The sequence below is a fragment of the Choloepus didactylus genome, chromosome 8 (genome assembly GCF_015220235.1).
Source record: "Choloepus didactylus isolate mChoDid1 chromosome 8, mChoDid1.pri, whole genome shotgun sequence".
NCBI classification, from domain to species: domain Eukaryota; kingdom Metazoa; phylum Chordata; class Mammalia; order Pilosa; family Megalonychidae; genus Choloepus; species Choloepus didactylus.
The window spans coordinates 124,149,458-124,168,036 of NC_051314.1; the positions used below are offsets into that span (position 1 = coordinate 124,149,458).

The following is an 18,579-nucleotide window of genomic DNA, read 5'->3' on the forward strand; positions in this document are numbered from 1 at the left end:
GTGAAAAGAATGGAAAATACAAGCAGGGTCGTAGGGAGCTGAGTGACAACATGAAGCGCACAAACATACATGTTATGGGTGTCCCAGAGGGAGAAGAGAGGGGGGAAAAGGGGCAGAAAGATTAATAAAAGAAATAATTACTGAAAATTCCCCAACTCTTATGAAAGACAGAAAATTACAGATTCAAGAAGTACAGCGCACCTCGAACAGAATAGATCCCAATAGACCTACTCCAAGACACTTACTGATCAGACTGTCCAATGTCAAAGACAAAGAGAGAATTCTGAAAGCAGGAAGAGAAAAGTAATCCATCACATATAAGGGAAGGTTTATAAGACTATGTGCAGATTTCTCAATAGAAACCATGGAGGCAAGAAGGAAGTGGGGTGATATATTTAAAACACTGAAAGAGAAGAACTGCCAACCAAGAATTCTATATCCGGCAAAACTGTCCTTCAAAAATGAGGGAGAGATTAAAATATTTTCAGACAAACAGACACTGAGAGAGTTTGTGAATAGGAGACTAGCGCTACAAGAAATACTAAAGGGAGTGCTACAGGCTGATAGGAAAAGACAGGAGAAAGAGGTTTGGAGAAGAGTATAGAAATTGAAGATTATCAGAAAGGGTAAAAAGAGACAGAGGAAAAACTAAGACATGACATATAAAATCCAAAAGACAAAATGGTAAAAGAAAGTACTGCCCTTACAATACTAACACTAAATCTTAATGGATTAAACTCCCCAGTAAAAAGACACAGACTGGCAGAATGGATTAAAAAACAGGACCCATCTATATGCTGTCTACAAGAAACTCACTTTAAACACAAGGACAAAAATGGCCAAAAGTGAAAGGCTGGGAAAAGATCATGCAAACAGCAACCAGAAAAAAGCGGGAGTAGCTATATTAATATCAGACAAATTAGACTTCAAAAGTAAAACAATTAAAAGAGACAAAGAAGGACACTATATATTAATAGAAGGGTCAATTCATCAAAAAAAATAACAATCATAAATTTGGGCCAGAGTGTCCCAAAATTCATGAGGCAAACACTGACAACACTGAAAGGAGAAGTAGATAGTTCTACAATAATAGTTGGAGACTTCAATACACCACTCTCATCAACAGATAGAACATCTAAACAGAGGATCAATAAGGAAACAGAGATGTTGAATTGTATGATAAATGAACTAGAGTTCACAGACATTTATAGAACACTACACCCCATAACAGCAGGATACATGCTTTTCTCAAGTGCTCATGGAACATTTTCTAGGATAGACCATACGATGGATAACAAAGCAAGTCTCAACAAATTTAAAAATACTGGTATTATAAAAAACACTTAGATCATAATGGAATGAAGCTGGAAATAAATAACAGGCAGAAGACTGTAAAATTCACAAGTATAAGGAGACTAAACAACACACTCTTAGAAAACCAGTGGGTAAAGGAAGAAACTACAAAAGAAATTAGTAAATACCTCAAGGCAAATGACAATGGAAACACAACATATCAAAAGTTATGGGATGCAGCAAAGGCGGTGCTGAGAGGGAAATTTATTGCCCTAAACATCTATATTAAAAGAGAAGAGAGAGCAAAAATTGAGGAATTAACTTCTACATGGAGGAACTAGAGAAAGAACAGCAAACTAACCCCAAAGGAAACTGAAGGAAAGAAATAACAAAAGATTAGAGAAGAAATAAATGAAACTGAGAACAGGAAAACAATGGAGAGAATCAACAAAACCAGAAGCTGGTTCTTCAAGAAAATCAACAAAACTGATGAATCCCTAGCTAGGCTAACAAAAAAAAAAAAAGAGAGAGAGAGAGAGAGAGAGACAGAGAGCGGATGCAAATAAATGCAATCAGAAATGGGAAAAGAAACACAACTACTGACCCTGTAGAAATAAAGGAGGTAATGAGAAGATACTAGGAGCAACTATATGCTAATAAACTAGACAACTTACATGAAAGGAACAACTTCCTAGAAAAGCATAAACAACCAACACTGACCCGAGAAGAGATAGACGACCTCAACAAACCAATCACAAGTAAAGAGATTGAGTCAGTTATCAAAAAGCTCCCAAAAAAGAAAAGCCCAGGACCAGATGGTTTCACATGTGAATTCTACCAAGCATTCAAGAAAGAATTAATACCAATCCTGCTCAAACTCCTCAATAAAATTGAAGAGAAGGGAAAGCTACCCAACTCATTCTATGAAGCCAACATCACCCTAATACCAAAATCACATTCTGGGAATGCCCAGGAATGACTATGATTTGTTAATTTCTCGTGGATATGGAGGGAAAAAGTTCACAGAAATGTTGCTCTGTTGGGTCATTTTCTTGGGGTAGAGTAGGAACATGTTGGAAGTAAAGTAGTTATTTGAGGTTAGTTGTCTTTCTCCTATTCCCTTGTTTTGGTTTGTCTGAAATGTTTTTTTATTGAATTTTTTATTTACTGTATTTTTAAAAATTTTTTTTTGATATAGTTAATAGTTAATTAAAAAAAAAATGAAAAAAATATTCAGCGCCCCCTTGAGGAGCTGGGGGAGAGAGAACGCAGGGGTGTTAGGCTTCCCCAACTCGATGGTTGCTGATGTGCTCACAGACATTGGGGACTGGTGGTTTGATGGGCTGAGCCCTCTATCACGGGACTTGCCCTTGGCAAGACTGTTATTTCAAAGGAGAGGCTAAGCCTGCTTATAATTGTGCCTAAGTGTCTCCCCCTGAATGCCTCTTTGTTGCTCAGATGTGGCCCTCTCTCTCCAGTTGAGCCAACTTGGCAGGTGAAATCACTGCCCTCCCCACTATGTGGGATCTGACATGCAGGGGTGTAAATCTCCCTGGCAATGTGGAATATGACTCCTAGGGAGGAATCTAGACCTGGCATCGTGGGATGGAGAACATCTTCTTGACCAAAAGGGGGATGGGAAAGGAAATGAAGTAAGTTTCAGTGGCTGAGAGATTCCAAAGGGAGCCGAGAAGTCACTATGGTGTGCACTCTTACGCACAATATAGATAATCCTTTTTAGGTTCAAATGAATTGGAATAGCTAGTGGTAAATATCTGAAATTATCAAACTACAACCCAGAACCCTTGAATCTTGAAGATGATTGTATAGCAATGTAGCTTATGAGGGGTGACGGTGCGACTGGGAAAGCCATGTGGATCACACTCCCCTTGTCCAGTGTGTGGATGGATGAGTAGAAAAATAGGGGCAAAAAAAAAAGTCACCCAGTGTTCTTTTTTACTTTAATTGTTCTTTTCCACTTTAATTTTTATTCTTATCATTTTTTGTGTCTGTGGTAATGAAAATATTCAAAAATTAATTTTGGTACTGAACGCATAACTATATAACGGTACTGTGAACAACTGAATGTACGCTTTGTATGACTGCATGGTATGTGAATATATCTCAATAAAACTGAATTAAAAAAAAAAGAAGCACACTGAAAGAAAAAAAAAAGATCAGGAACAAGACAGGGATGCCCACTGTCACCACTGTTATTCAACACTGTGCTGGAAGTTCTAGCTAGAGCAATTAGGCAAGAAATAAAAGGCAACCAAATTGAAGAAGTAAAACTTACACTCTTTGCAGATGACATGATTCCATATATAGAAAAATCAGAAAAGTCTACAGCAAAGCTATTAGAGCTAATCAACAAATACATCAAAGTGGCAGGCTAAAACATCAACATGCAACAAAATGTAGTGTTCTTATACATATGTAATGCGCAACAAGAGGAAGAAATCAAGAAAAAAATTCCATTTACAATAGCAACCGAAAGAATCAAGTATTTAGGAATAAACTTAATGAAGGTGACAAAAGACCTATACAAAGTAAATTACAAGAAACTGCTAAAAGAAATTGAATGGGACCTAAAAAATAGAAGAACATACCGTGTTCGTGGATTGGAAGACTAAATATAATTAAGATGTCAACTCTACCTAAACTGCTTTATAGATTCAATGCAATGCCAATTAAAATCCCAACAACTTACTTTGCAGAAATAGCAAAACCTATAACCAAATTTATTTGGAAGGACAAGGTGCCCCGAATAGCCAAAAATATCTTGAGAAAGAGGAACGAAGTGGGAGGTCTCACACTACCTGACTTTGAAACGTACTACAAAGCTACAGTGGTCAAAACAGCATGGTACTGGCATAAGGACAGATATACTGACCAATGGCATCAAACTGAGTGTTCAGAAATCGACCCTCGCATCTACGGACAATCAATCTTTGATAAGGCAGTCAAGCCAAAGCAACTGGGACAGAGTAGCCTCTTCAAAAAAACGGCATTTGGAGAACTGGACATCCATTTCCAAAAGAAGAAAGAGGACTCCTATCTCACACCTGATACAAAAAGTAACTCAAAATGGATAAAAGACCTAAACATTAGCGCTAAAACCATAAGACTCTTAGAAGAAAGTGTAGGGAAATATCTTAAAGGTCTTGTGATAGGAGATGGTTTCCTAGGCCTCACACCCAAGGCGTGAGCAACCAAAGAACAAATAGACAAATGGGATCTCCTCAAAATTAAACACTTTTGTACATCAAAGGACTTTGTCAGGAAAGTAAAAAGGCAGCCTACGCAATGGGAGATGATATTTGGAAACCACGTATCAGATAAGGGTTTAATATCCTGACTATATAAAGGGTTCCTACAACTCAATAACAGAAAGACAAGCAATCCAATTAAAAAATGGGCAAAAGACATGGACCGACACTTTTCTGAAGAGGAAATACAAATGGCTCAAAAACATATGAAAAAATGCTCAACTTCACTGGCTATGAGGGAAATGCAAATCAAAACCACAATGAGATATCATCTCACAGAATAGCCAGTATCCAAAAAACAACAAATTAGAAATGCTGGAGAGGATGTGGAGAAAGAGGCACATTTATTCATTGTTGGTGGGAATGCAGAATGGTGTAACCAGTCTGGAAGACAGTGTGGAGGTTCCTCAGGAAGCTAAGTATAGATTTGCTATATGACCAAGCTATTCCACTGCTAGGTATATACTGAGAGGAACTGAAAGTTAAGACACAAACAGACATTTGTAAACCGATGTTTATTGCGGCATTATTCACGACTGCAGAGAGATGGAAACAGCCCAAATGCTCATCAACGGACGAGTGGATAAACAAACTGTGGTATATACACATGATGGAATATTATGCAGCTGTAAGATAGAACAAAGACATGGAACATATAATAATGTGGATGAACTTTGAGGACGTTATGTTGAGTGAAGTTAGCCAGAAACAAAAGGACAAATACTGTATGGTCTCACTAATATGAACTAACGTTAATGAGCAAACCTTTAGAGTTAAAATATGATAACACAGGCTATCAGGAGATAGAAAGAGGGTAGAGATTGGGTATTTGATGCTGAAGGACTACAGAATTTCAACAGGATTGACTGTATAGATCCAGAAATAAATAGCATAGTACTGTGTGATGGTAACACAATATTGTAAGTACATGGAACAAAGACGTCTGTGAGTAAAGCTGAAAGAGGTGGGAGAGGGGAATGTTTGACACCAGAGGTAAAGATAGATGATAAAGACTGAGACTGTATAACTAGGCAAAAACTGGAGTGGTCAATGACTGTGACTAAATGTACAAATAAAAAAATGTTTTCACATGTGGGAGAACAAATGAATGTTAACCATGCAGAGTGTTGAAAAAGGGATAGTATTTGGGAAATAGCATAATCAAAGTAAACTGGAGTCTGTGGTCAACAATAACACTGTAATATGCTTCCATTAAACATAACAAAGGCAATATACCAAAGCTAAATGTGTATGAGAGGGGGATATAAGAGAGGGACATGGGATTTTTGGAAGTGGTGTCATTTTCTGTCCTTACTATCATAATGTATTTATGACATTTCATTTTTCTATTATCTTTTTTATTATTTGCTAAAAAAAAAAAAAAAAACTTTTGTAGCAATTATTATGTTCAAGTGCTGATTCTAGTGATAAATATGCAACTTTATGATGATATTGTGAACTGACTGTACAATGTGGATAAATGTATGGTATGTGAATATATCTCTATAAAATTGTAGAAAAAATATAAATAGGGGTAAAAGTGCTGGAGAAAACATGGAGAAAGGGATGTACCTATCTAATGTGGATGCAGAGGCAGAATGGTGTAACCTTTCTGGAGGTCAGTGTGGCGGTTCCTGCAACCTCATTATGGGGTATGTACTTGGAAGATCTAAGAGCAGAAACATGAATGGACATTTGCACACCGTTGTTTATGGAGGCAGTATTCATGATCTGCAATGGGTGGAGGTGGCCTAAGGGTAAATTCACTGAGGAACAGAATGGTGAACTGTAGTGTATACATACAATGGAATATTGAGCAACTACCAGAAGAAGTGAAGCTGTGAGACAGGCAACAAGGTGAATGGATCCTGTAGACAGCATTTTGAGTGAAGCACACCAGAAACAAAGGCAAACACAATAATGCCTCACCAATATGGACTAACTACAATGTGTAAACTCAGAATTGAATATTAGAGCACAGCCTAACAGGGGAACGATTATTGTAATGGTCTCTAGATAGTGAGCTCTTACAGCAGTCAAATCTATTCCTGAATTATAATGGCTATCTCCAAACTCCAAGATGCTGATTCCTTTGTGTATAACCTGATTAGTCTCTGGAACATTGGGTATCTGTGTGACACCTGAAACTCAGAGATAGAGCTCGGCAGATATAAATGTCAGTTGCATACAGCAACTGTTAAAAAAAAAAAAAAAAAAAAGGCTGAAAAAGAGCCCAGACTTCAAGTAGAGATATGAATGAAGCAGATCTGGTTAAGACTAGGGCAAACTGGGCCAAAGGGAAAAGGTTGAAACTGACTGTGTATTAAAACTTCAACTTCCATGTGAGACCAAGGGAAGAGATATTCATTTGGCACAGCATCTATATTTTCTAAACAGTGTAACTTCTACAGTCAGTTTGCTCAAACACCACAATTACATGGAACTTTGAATAGGAAGTGAGATATGGTAGGTTTCTATAGGTTAGAGTGAAATAACGACATATGCCAAAGTAATTTGGGTGGAGAATAAAAATATATATATTCAGGTCCCCGCTGAGGAGCTGGGGGAAGATGCAGAAGTGTTGGACTTCCTCACCTGGATTGTTGCTGATGTTCTCATAAATATTGAGGACTGGCAGTTTGATGTGCTGAACCCTCTATCATGGGACTTGCACTTACGAAGCTCATTACTGCAAAGGAGAGGCTAAACCTGATTATAATTGTGCCTAAGAGTCTCCCCCTGAGTGCCTCTTTGTTGCTCAGATGTGGCCCTCTCTCTCTCTCTAGCTAAGCCATCTTGGCAGGTGAACTCACTGCCCTCCCCCCTACATGGGACCTGACTCCCAGGGGTATAAATCTCCCCGGCAACACAGGGTATGACTCCCAGGGATGAATCTGGACCCGGCATCATGGGATTGAGAACATCTTCTTGACCAAAAGGTGGATGCAAAATGAAACAAAATAAAGCTTCAGTGGCTGAGAGATTACAAATGGAGCTAAGAGGTCACTCTGGTGGACATTCTTATGTGCTATACAGGTAACACTTTTTAGGTTTTAATGTATTGGAATAGCTAGAAGTAAATACCTGAAGCTATCATACTCCAACCCAGTAGCCTTGACTCTTGAAGACAACTGTATAACAATGTAGCTTACAAGGGGTAATAGTGTGATTGTGAAAACCTTGTGGATTGCACTCCCTTTATCCAGCATATGGATGGATGAGTAGAAAAATGGGGACAAAAAACTAAATGAAAAATAGGATAGGATGGGGGGGGTGATTTGGGTGTTCTTTTTTAGTTCTATTTTATATTATTAATTCTGATTCTTTCTAGTGTAAGGAAAACATTCAAAAATAGATTCAGGTGATAAATGCATAACTATATGACAGTACTGTGAACAGTTGACTGTACACCATAGATGACTGTATGTATGTGAACATATTTCAATAAAACTGAATTTAATTTATATATATATGTATGTATAATTGGAGAAGATATCCTTTGGACAACTGAAAAAGAACATAGACGGAATATTTGATAATATTAGTTAATTTTCTTAGGTATGAGATATGGAGGGTATGAAGAATATATTTACTCTTTGGAATTTCACAATGAAATATTTAGTAGTAAACTGTAAGATGTCTGAAACATAATTTCAAATATCATTTGTTCTAAGTGGAGGGGGGTTTTGAGGGTGTTAATTGTATAATTCAGTGTGTCTGTATTTCAGCTTGAATTTTTTTTAATAAAAATTTTGGAATAAAAAAAGTACAGGAAGGATGCAAAATGGCATTCATTCCCTTCATTCATAACTTACCACAGTTATAATAATATCATTTCATGTAGGATATAGGGACCATGTCTAATTTTGCACATAGTAACTAGCACATAGTAAGTGTTCAAATAATATTTAATGAAAGAATGAACCAGATTCTATCCCAGATCTTCTGAACCTGGATAAACTGGTTCAGATGTAAGAACTAGGTACAAATATTAGACAACTGAACTGAAAATAAAATGATGAGCACTGTTCTTATAAAGGTAGTTATTACAACTTAGAATTATTTTTAAAGCAGTAATAACTGCTGAAAGATACTGAGGGTGAAAAATATTAAGAGGACAGAGAATAAAGACTTGATCACTTGCTAAGAAATTCTACTCACCGTATTTTACTAAACAGGCCAAGAGTCTGGATCCTTCAACTAACTATGAAATTATCCTACAACATTAGATAAAAGACTCCACTGTACATATTTATTGCACATTATAATTCTCACAATAACCATCTCTATTTTATTTATGGGGAAATTAAACCATGTGGTCTCATTATGACTCTAGCCAAAAAGCTTATATTCTTCTGCAAAACTGTCATTAAATTAGGAAGGGTTTTCTGAAAGTCAAAAAATTCCACTTACACGCCATCATATAATACCCCCTAACAGAAATGATCGATTTGGACATGCTAGTCGTAACTTTCCAAAGCAATCGTTCAGAGATTCCTGAAGTCAGTCCTAAAGAATGTCTACACTCTTCCAGGATATCATCCTCTTGTAACTCCAAGACAAATATGAAATATGAAAAATATTTATCACCAACCAAGCCAAATCATCAGGACACTTTTCCCCATACAAAAAACTGTATTACTATTTAATAAAGAATAAAGAATCACATGTGGGCTTTGATTAATTTACTAAAAGGACCCCAGAAAGTACAAATTGTCTTTATAAACCAGGTATTTAAAAACGAGAAGACAGTAAAAATGGAACAAAACTAGTAGATCATCTTTAATTTGATTTCCCTTCCAATGATTTCCTAAATACAACAATACTGGGTTCAATAAATACTAGTGCTTTTGTTTCTTACATAAAATATATTACAACTTAAGATTAGATAATACTTAGGAATGGTAAGACTCCTTTTTCTTAATTATTCCTAAAATGTGCAGATTCACCATATACCTTACTCTCAGTAAAAATCCACAAGAGAACTTAGTTTAATCTTACCCAGGTTCCCCTGCTCAATTGTCAGCACCAGCTCATCCATCACCACAGCCCTAAAGTCCAGTTCCTCCTCACAACATCTGGCCTTCAGAGCTCGTAAGATTTCTTTTTGGGGATAGTCTTCTCTGATGCGACGATCTGTCAGAAACCACAACTTGGCAGCCACAGAGCTACACATCTTGATCTGCTTATTCCTTCTTTTCCTGGATTATTTCCTCTGGAATGTGAACTCTATCTAGATAGAAGAGAAAATACATGTACAAGGTAATAAACCAACAAATCTACTTAATTTTTGGTTTTCACACAAATATTTTGATTATATATTAATTATAAAAACAAATAAAGGCAAATAGAGTTTTAACACCTTCTTCCCTTTCATTCAAACTAGCAACCTTTCCTGAAATAAGATTTCACCATTTTCAGCTGTGAAAGCTGGCACTGCAGTTTAATTACAACAGGTCACTTATCAGCAGAAACTTTCAATCTATTCCCTATATTATTTATAGTCAAGGAGCATACCTTTATCTGATCATCTATATTTTTATTTGATAATCTACTTTTCACTGATTTTTTTCCAAAAAAATTCAAACCCCTAATATGAAATAGATGAGATTCCAATAATCAATATGACTTAGTTTTATATTCAACTTTCTTTCCTTCTTTTGGTATATATATAATCCTGAGTCTTAACAAAAAGGTCAAACTATGTTCACTAAGACAGGAAAGAGCCCCATGCAAAAAAAAAAAAGAAAAAAATTTCTGGCACTTAAACGGGTAAGCCTTGGCTACCCAATAAGACATTTGAAAGGAAATAATTTATTCTCCAGCAGTGTCAGATAAATGTGGGGTTTGTGAATGTCCACATACACAGGAAGTACAGTACTTCCCTGATAGAAAACTCAGGTCAAGTAACTCCCATCCTCTATTTCTTTATTTCCCCAGAATATCCAGGAAAATAAAGTACACATATTGGATATCAAAGAAATGCAACTGATGAACAGGTGAGTAGCTCTTTTGAAATAAAGAGAAAGTCTATAAAGACAAATTACTTTTATATGATAGATAGTCTTTCCCTGTAAACTTCTGGATAGGCACACCAACAGAAAACATCAGTCATCAAATAGTCTAGGCAAGGCTAATTAAAAGGTTGGGAATCATAAATTTGTAAGTGAAATGCTTCGCTCACTCTCTGACTTTGAAAATGAACAAACTTTTCAATACTGAATATTTCCAAGATTCTTTTTAAGAAAATATTTTAGAAAGTACTACTTTAATTACTTTCCCCAACTTTTGGTGTTAATTCCCATAAGAAAACAATTCTAGAGATAATTTAATATTTTTACCTGACAAAAATTTTCAAGTAAACATTCCTAGAATCTAAAGCTTAGTAGCCTTTTCCTTAGCAGGTCAAGATTTCTCAACAAAGGAAAAGCTCAATGTTTGGAGTCAAAACCCAAAATACATTATGAATACTTACAATTTCTGAATGTATATATAAAAAACATATTTCAATCTATTCTTCCCTGCAGAAGGACAAATGGGATAGTAAAAAAAAAAAAAAAAAAAAAAAAAAATTGCATCAGAATAAGTGAAGAAAAGCTAAAATGAATGATTGAGGACACCCTTTCTCTCCCCTTATTTTCCTTGTGTGGCCCTTCCAATAGTAAATATTCTGGTAAAGAAAAAGCAAAATCACAATCTACCATCTGGAGCTATTAAGGCACATCTGCTATTAGTAAGTAATAGTATTACCATTCCAGGTAGGACACATCATCTGAACTCAGAAGATTGAAAAAGAAGTTGGAGAAGAAAAAGTTGTATAATAATATACAAACTAGAATTCACTCCATCCAGCAGTTACTACAAATATGTTTGCAATGGTATCATCCACTCTTCAATGTAGAATATAGGAGCTGGAAGAGGCTTGTAGAGAAAAATAAATTGGTGTATCATGAGTTTTAGGTACTCCTTCAGTCTCTTTTTCAAGGGCATTTTTCTCCTGACAGTTCCCTACTATACTATACCTAATACCCAGGACTTTTTAAGCCCTTCTCTCCCCTCTAGGAATGTCATCCACATTCAGTTTCGACAATAATCATTAAAACCTGACTATATCATTGAACCACCAAATGTTTCTTCCAAACTAAAAGCTCTCAGACCCCATTTCAATTTCCTGCTCAGCATCCCTAACTAAATGCCACCCACGCTACCTGAAGTTGAGCACGAAAAAACAGAACTTATTTTTATTCATTTACCTGCTTCAGCACCTGTTTTTCTCATCCTAATTAATGCTACCACCAGGCACTTAATCCAGAAATCTGGGAATCCTTTCTGACATCTTTCCCTCACTACAAAAACATACACCACACACACACTTCAATTCTGCCCTTCTCTCCAATCTCCAAGTGCATTCACTATATGATACATGGAATACTATAAAACCATTCAAACTAATCTTCTCCCCTCTATTCTCTCTTACTTCCAAATTTCTGAACATGTTGTATTCTCTCATGGTTCCTTTTTCTTAAAATATATATCCCTGACTCCTGAAGTCATTTTTCCTCCATGAGCCTACATTATCTTATTATACATATATACCCAGCCATTATCACACTATATTGTAATTCAGGGTTTGTTTGGATTGTTTAACTAGGGTCTTCCAAATGAATCCTTAAATTTTGTTTTTGTGTAGATTACCATTTTTTAAATGATTCTATTCATCATATTTTTTTTCAGGGGTAAGTCATAATTGAAAGGTATGTTCATGGAATAAGTCCAGTTTAAGGTAGTATTTCTCAAAGTAGGGTCCACAAACACATTCAAGGGGCCAGGAACATTTTTATTTTTTTTTTCTTTATAATTCAAGTTTAAAATAGTCCTAATCAAGTAGGTACTATAGACAGGAATGAGATCTTCTTGTCAATGCATCATCAGAACCTAGCATTTCCAGGATATTATTATATGCCCAAATAATAGAAGCATGATGTTTGTAAATGTTTTACAACTACATGACTTATCAAAGTGCAGACAGAGGAATAACTAATTTAATGAGCTTGTCTATATATGCTATCTCAATTACAACTCAGGTATTATAGTCATTTTACAGATTAGTAAACTGAGGTTAAGAGAAATTAAGAGACTCAACTAAAGTTTAAAAAATAAGTAGAGCAGCCTGGATTTCAAGAGATTTTCTGATTCTGAGTCCCAAGATGCTCCCTCCAAATCACACTATAATCCTAATAACTGACAATAAAATTGTGGCCTCAACACCAACTTTATGCTTCAGGTTTTTTAAACCAAAGATCTGTGTATCAAGGTTTTTTCTCAATGAGTTTTAATGCTTCCAATTCTCTTTAGCCCCCCCCAAAAAAAATAAAAACAAAATTTTTCCCTTCCCTTTCTCTTATTCTACCCAAAAGTATATCAGTGTTGTATCTGATAAAAAGACAGAAAAACAAGACGATGAGTAGGGGTAAAGGGAAAAAGGCATTAACCAGGATGGGGAAAAACGACAACCACCCACTGCAGATTTTAACTAAAGGTACAGGAAATGAATAAGATGAAAATCTCAGAAAAGTCTCAAATAATAATAAATTAATAACAATCAAATAATAATTGTTAGCCCAGTTACCCCAGCATCCACTAATTGTATTCCCCAGGAAATGATCACAAAAGAAAGTCCATATAGTTAATTCCTATGCCATCTCATCTCTTAACTAAGATGTTCCCTTAAAAATTCCACTCTGCTTAGGTATCTGAGTTTATAAAATGCCATTTTCTTTACCACGTTAACTTGAAGGTAGACTGGAATGCTGTGAAAGTAGGAGCAGGAGGCTAGCTATTAATCAAAGATGGCTTAAGCAGTGACAGTCCCATAGTCCCCCTTTATTCTCAAATAGTATACCTCAAAAACAGAGCAAACATATTTTTCTAAAGCTATCGTGGCACATTCCCTCTTACTTTCTCCTGATACCTTCAGTAGCCATGAAAAAATTTGACAGCTATATATGATACATGACTACATATATGATTATAGGTGAAAAATGAAAGTATGACCATTTTCCTATCCAAACTCAATATGGTCCCTCTATCAAAAGAGTGAAGAAAAATAGTAAAAGGTGACTGTTTAAACATTTTCCCAATATATTTTCTGATTTAATCATCATCATAATTCTATAATGAATACAGGTATGTATTATCCCCATTTTAAAGAAAAGACAAACCCAAAATACAATAGTAGGGACTGGAATTCAGGTTTTCTGACTCCTTTGTACTCTATTCTACTATATCTAAAGATACTATCAAAGGAAAGTTGGATAAAAAAATGAATTCACATTTTGAGTATGTAACAGATACTGTGTTAAGTGATTCATATCTTCTCATTCAAACCTCATAACCATCCCTTTGAGTAATTACTGCCTTCATTTGGGAGCTACTACAGCACAGAGAGGTTAGTTAATTTGCCTAAGGTCACACAACTAGAAAATGGTAGAGCCCACATACTGACTACTCTACATACTCTATGGAAGAGATTACCAGTTGCCTCCCAATATTCATTTTCAACTTCTTTCTTATTAATAAGATACTTGTGATTTAGCTGAGCACAATGTCATATTCCCCAGGCTTTCTTGCAGGTAGATAAAGCCATATAACTAAATTCTGCCCAAAGAGATCTGAGTGTACTACACTGCAACTCCTAGGGAGCATATTTAAGAACGATGTATTCTTCCTTAGCCCTTCTTCCATCCTGCTACCTGGAACGTGGAAGTTATGACCACAGGTCCTGCAACCATCTAAACTATGAGGACAGGGGTCAACTCCAGGAAAAGTACAACTATGAGTTGGAAGGAACTTGAATCCCTGACAACTGTGTAGTGCCACAGCCCTCAACTGCCTACCTACTACCTCTTTTATGTGCAGTAGAAATAAATGTCAATGGTATTTTGACATCCTTCACTATATGCCACTGAACCTTATCCTAACAAACATATTCCATCAAACCTTGCTCAAAAGCTACAGGAAAGCATTCCTTTGACATCAAGATTTGTATACATCAGCAAGTATTATTACTGAGTGGTACTGTTTGGATTGTTTGTAATTAAGCATTGTTTACAAGTGGGACTTTCTCTTCACACTTAGATTATCATCATTTTCCTCAAAATTCCCAAAACAGGCCATGGCATACAAAACCTATTAAAATAAAAAATAAGGTTGTATCTGGAATCCAAATAAAATTTCTGATGATTTCACTTAACAAAGGAAAGTCAAAGTGTCTCTGAACCATGGCACAAAATCTATAAAAAGATCCTGAGATACAATGCACAGTATGGCTCAAAGTTCATCACATTTAACATGATTAAATGTCAGCCTTCTCTCAGAATCTTCTTTCTATAAATTACTTTGAGAAAGGAGTTGAGAAATTATTAATTTATTCATGCTCGAGTCTTTATAGACATGGCTGATCAAATCACATGCCAAGGGGTAAACTAGCAACGGAAAATTCCAAGCATCAGTGAAGAATTCCAAAGATGCTGTTTGAGCAAACCTGCATGAATTTTCAAGATGCAGTTTTCTGATAAACCATCACAGTCTGAAATGCTGCCAAAGATGTGACAGCAGAGCAGTTAACACAGAAGTGGTCTGATCTTGTATAGCAACTCTATGTTCTATTTTAGAAACTGTATTTCTAAATTTATAAGAACATGAAGCCAAGAGCTAGTATCAGAAGGGGAGGGGGCATTTTTAAAAAGATATGGAATGTAAGGAGCCTAAAACAGACTAAAATTACTTAAGAGGGGGTAGGAATATAAAGTTTGGACTATTATTTTTTTTGTCACAACTTGGTGATGTTTTGCCACTTTTGAAAGACAGGTAGTAAAATTAATCAGGCATGCCAGTACTTAAGCAGATTTTTGTTCTGCTACCTTTCCGTTCACAAATTGGTACATATTTCATTAAAGAATCTAGTAAGCTTCTCTAGACATTGCTAGAATTGACTGACAGAAGAAAAGAATGGGGATCAATGAAATTAGTCAGACTTTAAACTCCATGAAGACAGAAAGAAATCACATCTGTTATTCTCTGCGGTTATCTCTAGTGAGAAACATAGATCCTGATAGATAACAGACTGAGGCATTAAAGGCTCACAGTTTTTTTGCTATATCAAATCACAGAGTATCAAAAACTTTCGCTCTTTTCAATATTAAGTATCAGGCAGCTTTGTATCCCCCTAAGATCTAAATGTAGCTGTCAGAAATTCATAATTTATTTTTTCAATTTCTCTTTAAAACAAAAAACGAAGCCTAATGTTACCTCCTATCATCATCATACAACCAATCCTAAAATAATCACCTGTGTTAATGACTAAAGTTAGGGAAAAAAACAAAACCCATAATTTCAGTAAGAGGAAAAAAGATATAAGCAAATGGGTTCATTGCAGACCAGGGTCTAAGACAGTAAGTTGGCCCGCTCTATGCCTTTTGTCCTCCAAGCCAATTTTGGGAGGAAAAAACACTGGAAAAGAAAACATTAAAAATAACACCATGGCACTAGTTCCGTGAAGCCAGAAAGTCAGTCCTTTCCTGAAAATCTAACACGCATACAGTTAGATATGGCACATGAATCCAAAATATGTTGTGCACAGATTATTTTGAGATACTATATTATTTCGTAAGAACCCTTAATATGACAAGCAGGAAAATTCTGAGCAATGAAAGACAATTACCCCAACATCTGTACTTAATCTTCCTACTCCACTTCTCTTGAAATAACTGCACATGCCAATACAACTAACATCGAAAAATACTTTTCATTATTCCAATCATAATCCCCTGCTCTCTCAGATTTTAAAATAACATAACTATTATAATTGCTAAAAGCTCTTTTCTCATATGCTTATTACTTAATCCCACTTGCAGAATAGAATACTACCCTACCATAAAAGTCTCTCTACAAATCCACATCACTGAAGTGCCCCCAAAACAGTTGTCAGTAAGCAACATACAATATAACTCACCCTCCTTACTTTATGTTTGGTTTTCTCTCACTCTTCACATGAAGTTCGTGGGTATAGAAGTTCTTCCTCCACCCATTTTCACTCAGTTTAGGTCTCTATGCCTGCTCCCCAGAGGAAGATGATAAAATCTACTCCTGCTTCCCAAAGCGTGGAACAACTCACTGTGCTCTGTCCCCTTTCCCCAGTACCCTCCTGTGTTCGTGATCGATCAGCTTCTCAGCTCATAGGGAAAGGAGATGTATTGAGCAATCAATCTAGTGCAAATCCCAGGTGAATGCAAACTGAGAAAAGGGGGAAATGGGTATATTTAAAAGATATGTTTCTCCCTATGCCTCAACAACCTATTGCCTGGAGCTTGGTTTGTGTTCTTTGGTCAGAAGAAATAAGAATATCCACTTTAGGGGGTTTCCCAACGATATGGATGAAAAGGGGTAAAAGATTTATAAGATTTTGGGGGTGATTTCCCTCTGGAGAGGAAAAGAGGACTGAATGAGAAGGCAAAAGAAAAAAGGGATAATTTGTCCCTCTCCCCTCCACTCCCTGATCCTACTACTGAAGTGAATACTTTCAATCGGGACTCTAAGGAAACATTAGGAAAGAAGCTACCCACTAGAAAATAAGTGGAATTTTAGCTGATAATCAATAGTCTACAGGTTAGATACTCAGCTCCTTGACCCGGGCAGGGAGAAAGGTGGGAAGAGAAAAGTGGCTCTTGACTGAGTGGAGGACTGTATGACAGAATTTGCTGTTCCCCTTCTTGGGTCTTTTCTCAGAATCACAGACTGCCCCCCTCCCTGCCAAGCAGACTCCAGCACCTGGTGGGGGTAAGAGAAGACAAGAGAGAAAAAAGGGAGACACAGAAAGATAAAAACATCAACAGCCATGTTGTCAAACTAACAACTAAATCAAAGAAATCAAATGAAAGAAGGAAATTAATTGCACTGACCAAGAAAGAAAGGAATAAACCTCAAAAACAAAATAGGCTGCCTTACCTTTGACATGCTAACCAAATAACACAAAGCGATTGTTGGTGAAGAAATTTAACTACAACTATTAATTTTTAAATCAGAGGCTTATACTCTAAAATTTAAGAATCTCCAAGCTGGGAATTTCAGAGAGTGTTTTATTTATTTCAAATGAACTGTTTTTAAACAACAGAAGAAATGACCTTTAAATTACCCAATATTGTGAAAGGAAAATGAAATTTAAATAACATTTTAATGGTTAGTTGCTAAGAACAGTATATAAATGATAAACATATCAAGCTCATAAATAAGAAAAATCTTTCATAATAAGCAGCCCATAAAGTTTCCACACAGATTTAGAATTTAACCCAACTCCACAAAGATGTGGAAAACAGTTTATGTAATTAATGGGAAAATAAAGCACACTGAAAGACTTTATATCAAAGTTTCATTCAAAATGGTTGGCATAATAACCCCAATCATAGATCAGAATTAACACATCATTTCCATTCATAAATACAAATGGGATAAAATACTGGAATTACAATCTGGTATCAGAAATAAGAATAAATTAGTAAGGAATGACTTTAGAAGCTATCCCCTTTTTTTGGAAGGGAGGGTTAATGCTTGCATCGTGGTCAAATGACTAAAAAAATCAAACAAGAAAAACAACCATTTGGTCCCCCACCGTCTTATTCAGAGGACTATCAAAGGGACGACAGGAACGACTGCCACACTCTCTAAAATTTACACATAAGGAGGAAACATGGAATTAATGTACTAACTGCAGGACGAACCCCACCTTCTCCTCCTCCCTCGGAAACACCACAGGAATGTCTGAAAGAACTAGGGGCAGAGAGACTGCCATAACCTGGAGGACAGGTTAGGAACCCGCATTTTTCACCCCAACGAACATTTCCAGGGTTACCACACCCCCTCACAAACAGGGGAGAGCACATTTTCACGCCCGAAGTCGCTACGTCCCTCCGACACAGCTCTCCAGTCACCGCCCCACGGCATTTCAACCCCTCCCAGCGCA

The 18,579-nt window shown here is 36.2% G+C and overlaps 1 protein-coding gene and 1 long non-coding RNA gene across 17 annotated transcripts in view; one reads left to right on the forward strand and one right to left on the reverse strand.

Annotated features, from left to right (window-relative positions):
• Window positions 1–18,579, reverse strand: part of RIMKLB (ribosomal modification protein rimK like family member B) — a 67,805-nt gene that overhangs the window by 48,699 nt on the left and 527 nt on the right. For 12 of the 15 annotated variants that reach the window (XR_005218260.1, XR_005218252.1, XR_005218261.1 and 9 more), the window contains exon 2: window positions 9,564–9,795. Coding sequence is in view for 5 of the 15 variants with exons in the window: in XM_037845360.1 (XP_037701288.1) it covers window positions 9,564–9,738 (175 nt within the window). In the remaining 10 variants the exon portion in view is untranslated. Of the gene's footprint in view, window positions 1–9,563; window positions 9,796–16,575; window positions 17,391–18,579 lie in introns of all 15 variants that reach the window. The other 3 variants (XM_037845363.1, XM_037845361.1, XM_037845362.1) reach the window with 3 other exon arrangements.
• The window catches only part of LOC119541422, a 44,205-nt gene that overhangs the window by 18,747 nt on the left and 6,879 nt on the right, over window positions 1–18,579 (forward strand). For both annotated transcript variants that reach the window (XR_005218268.1, XR_005218267.1), the window contains exon 2: window positions 10,503–10,561. This is a non-coding gene — a long non-coding RNA (uncharacterized LOC119541422). The remainder of the gene's footprint in view (window positions 1–10,502; window positions 10,562–18,579) is intronic.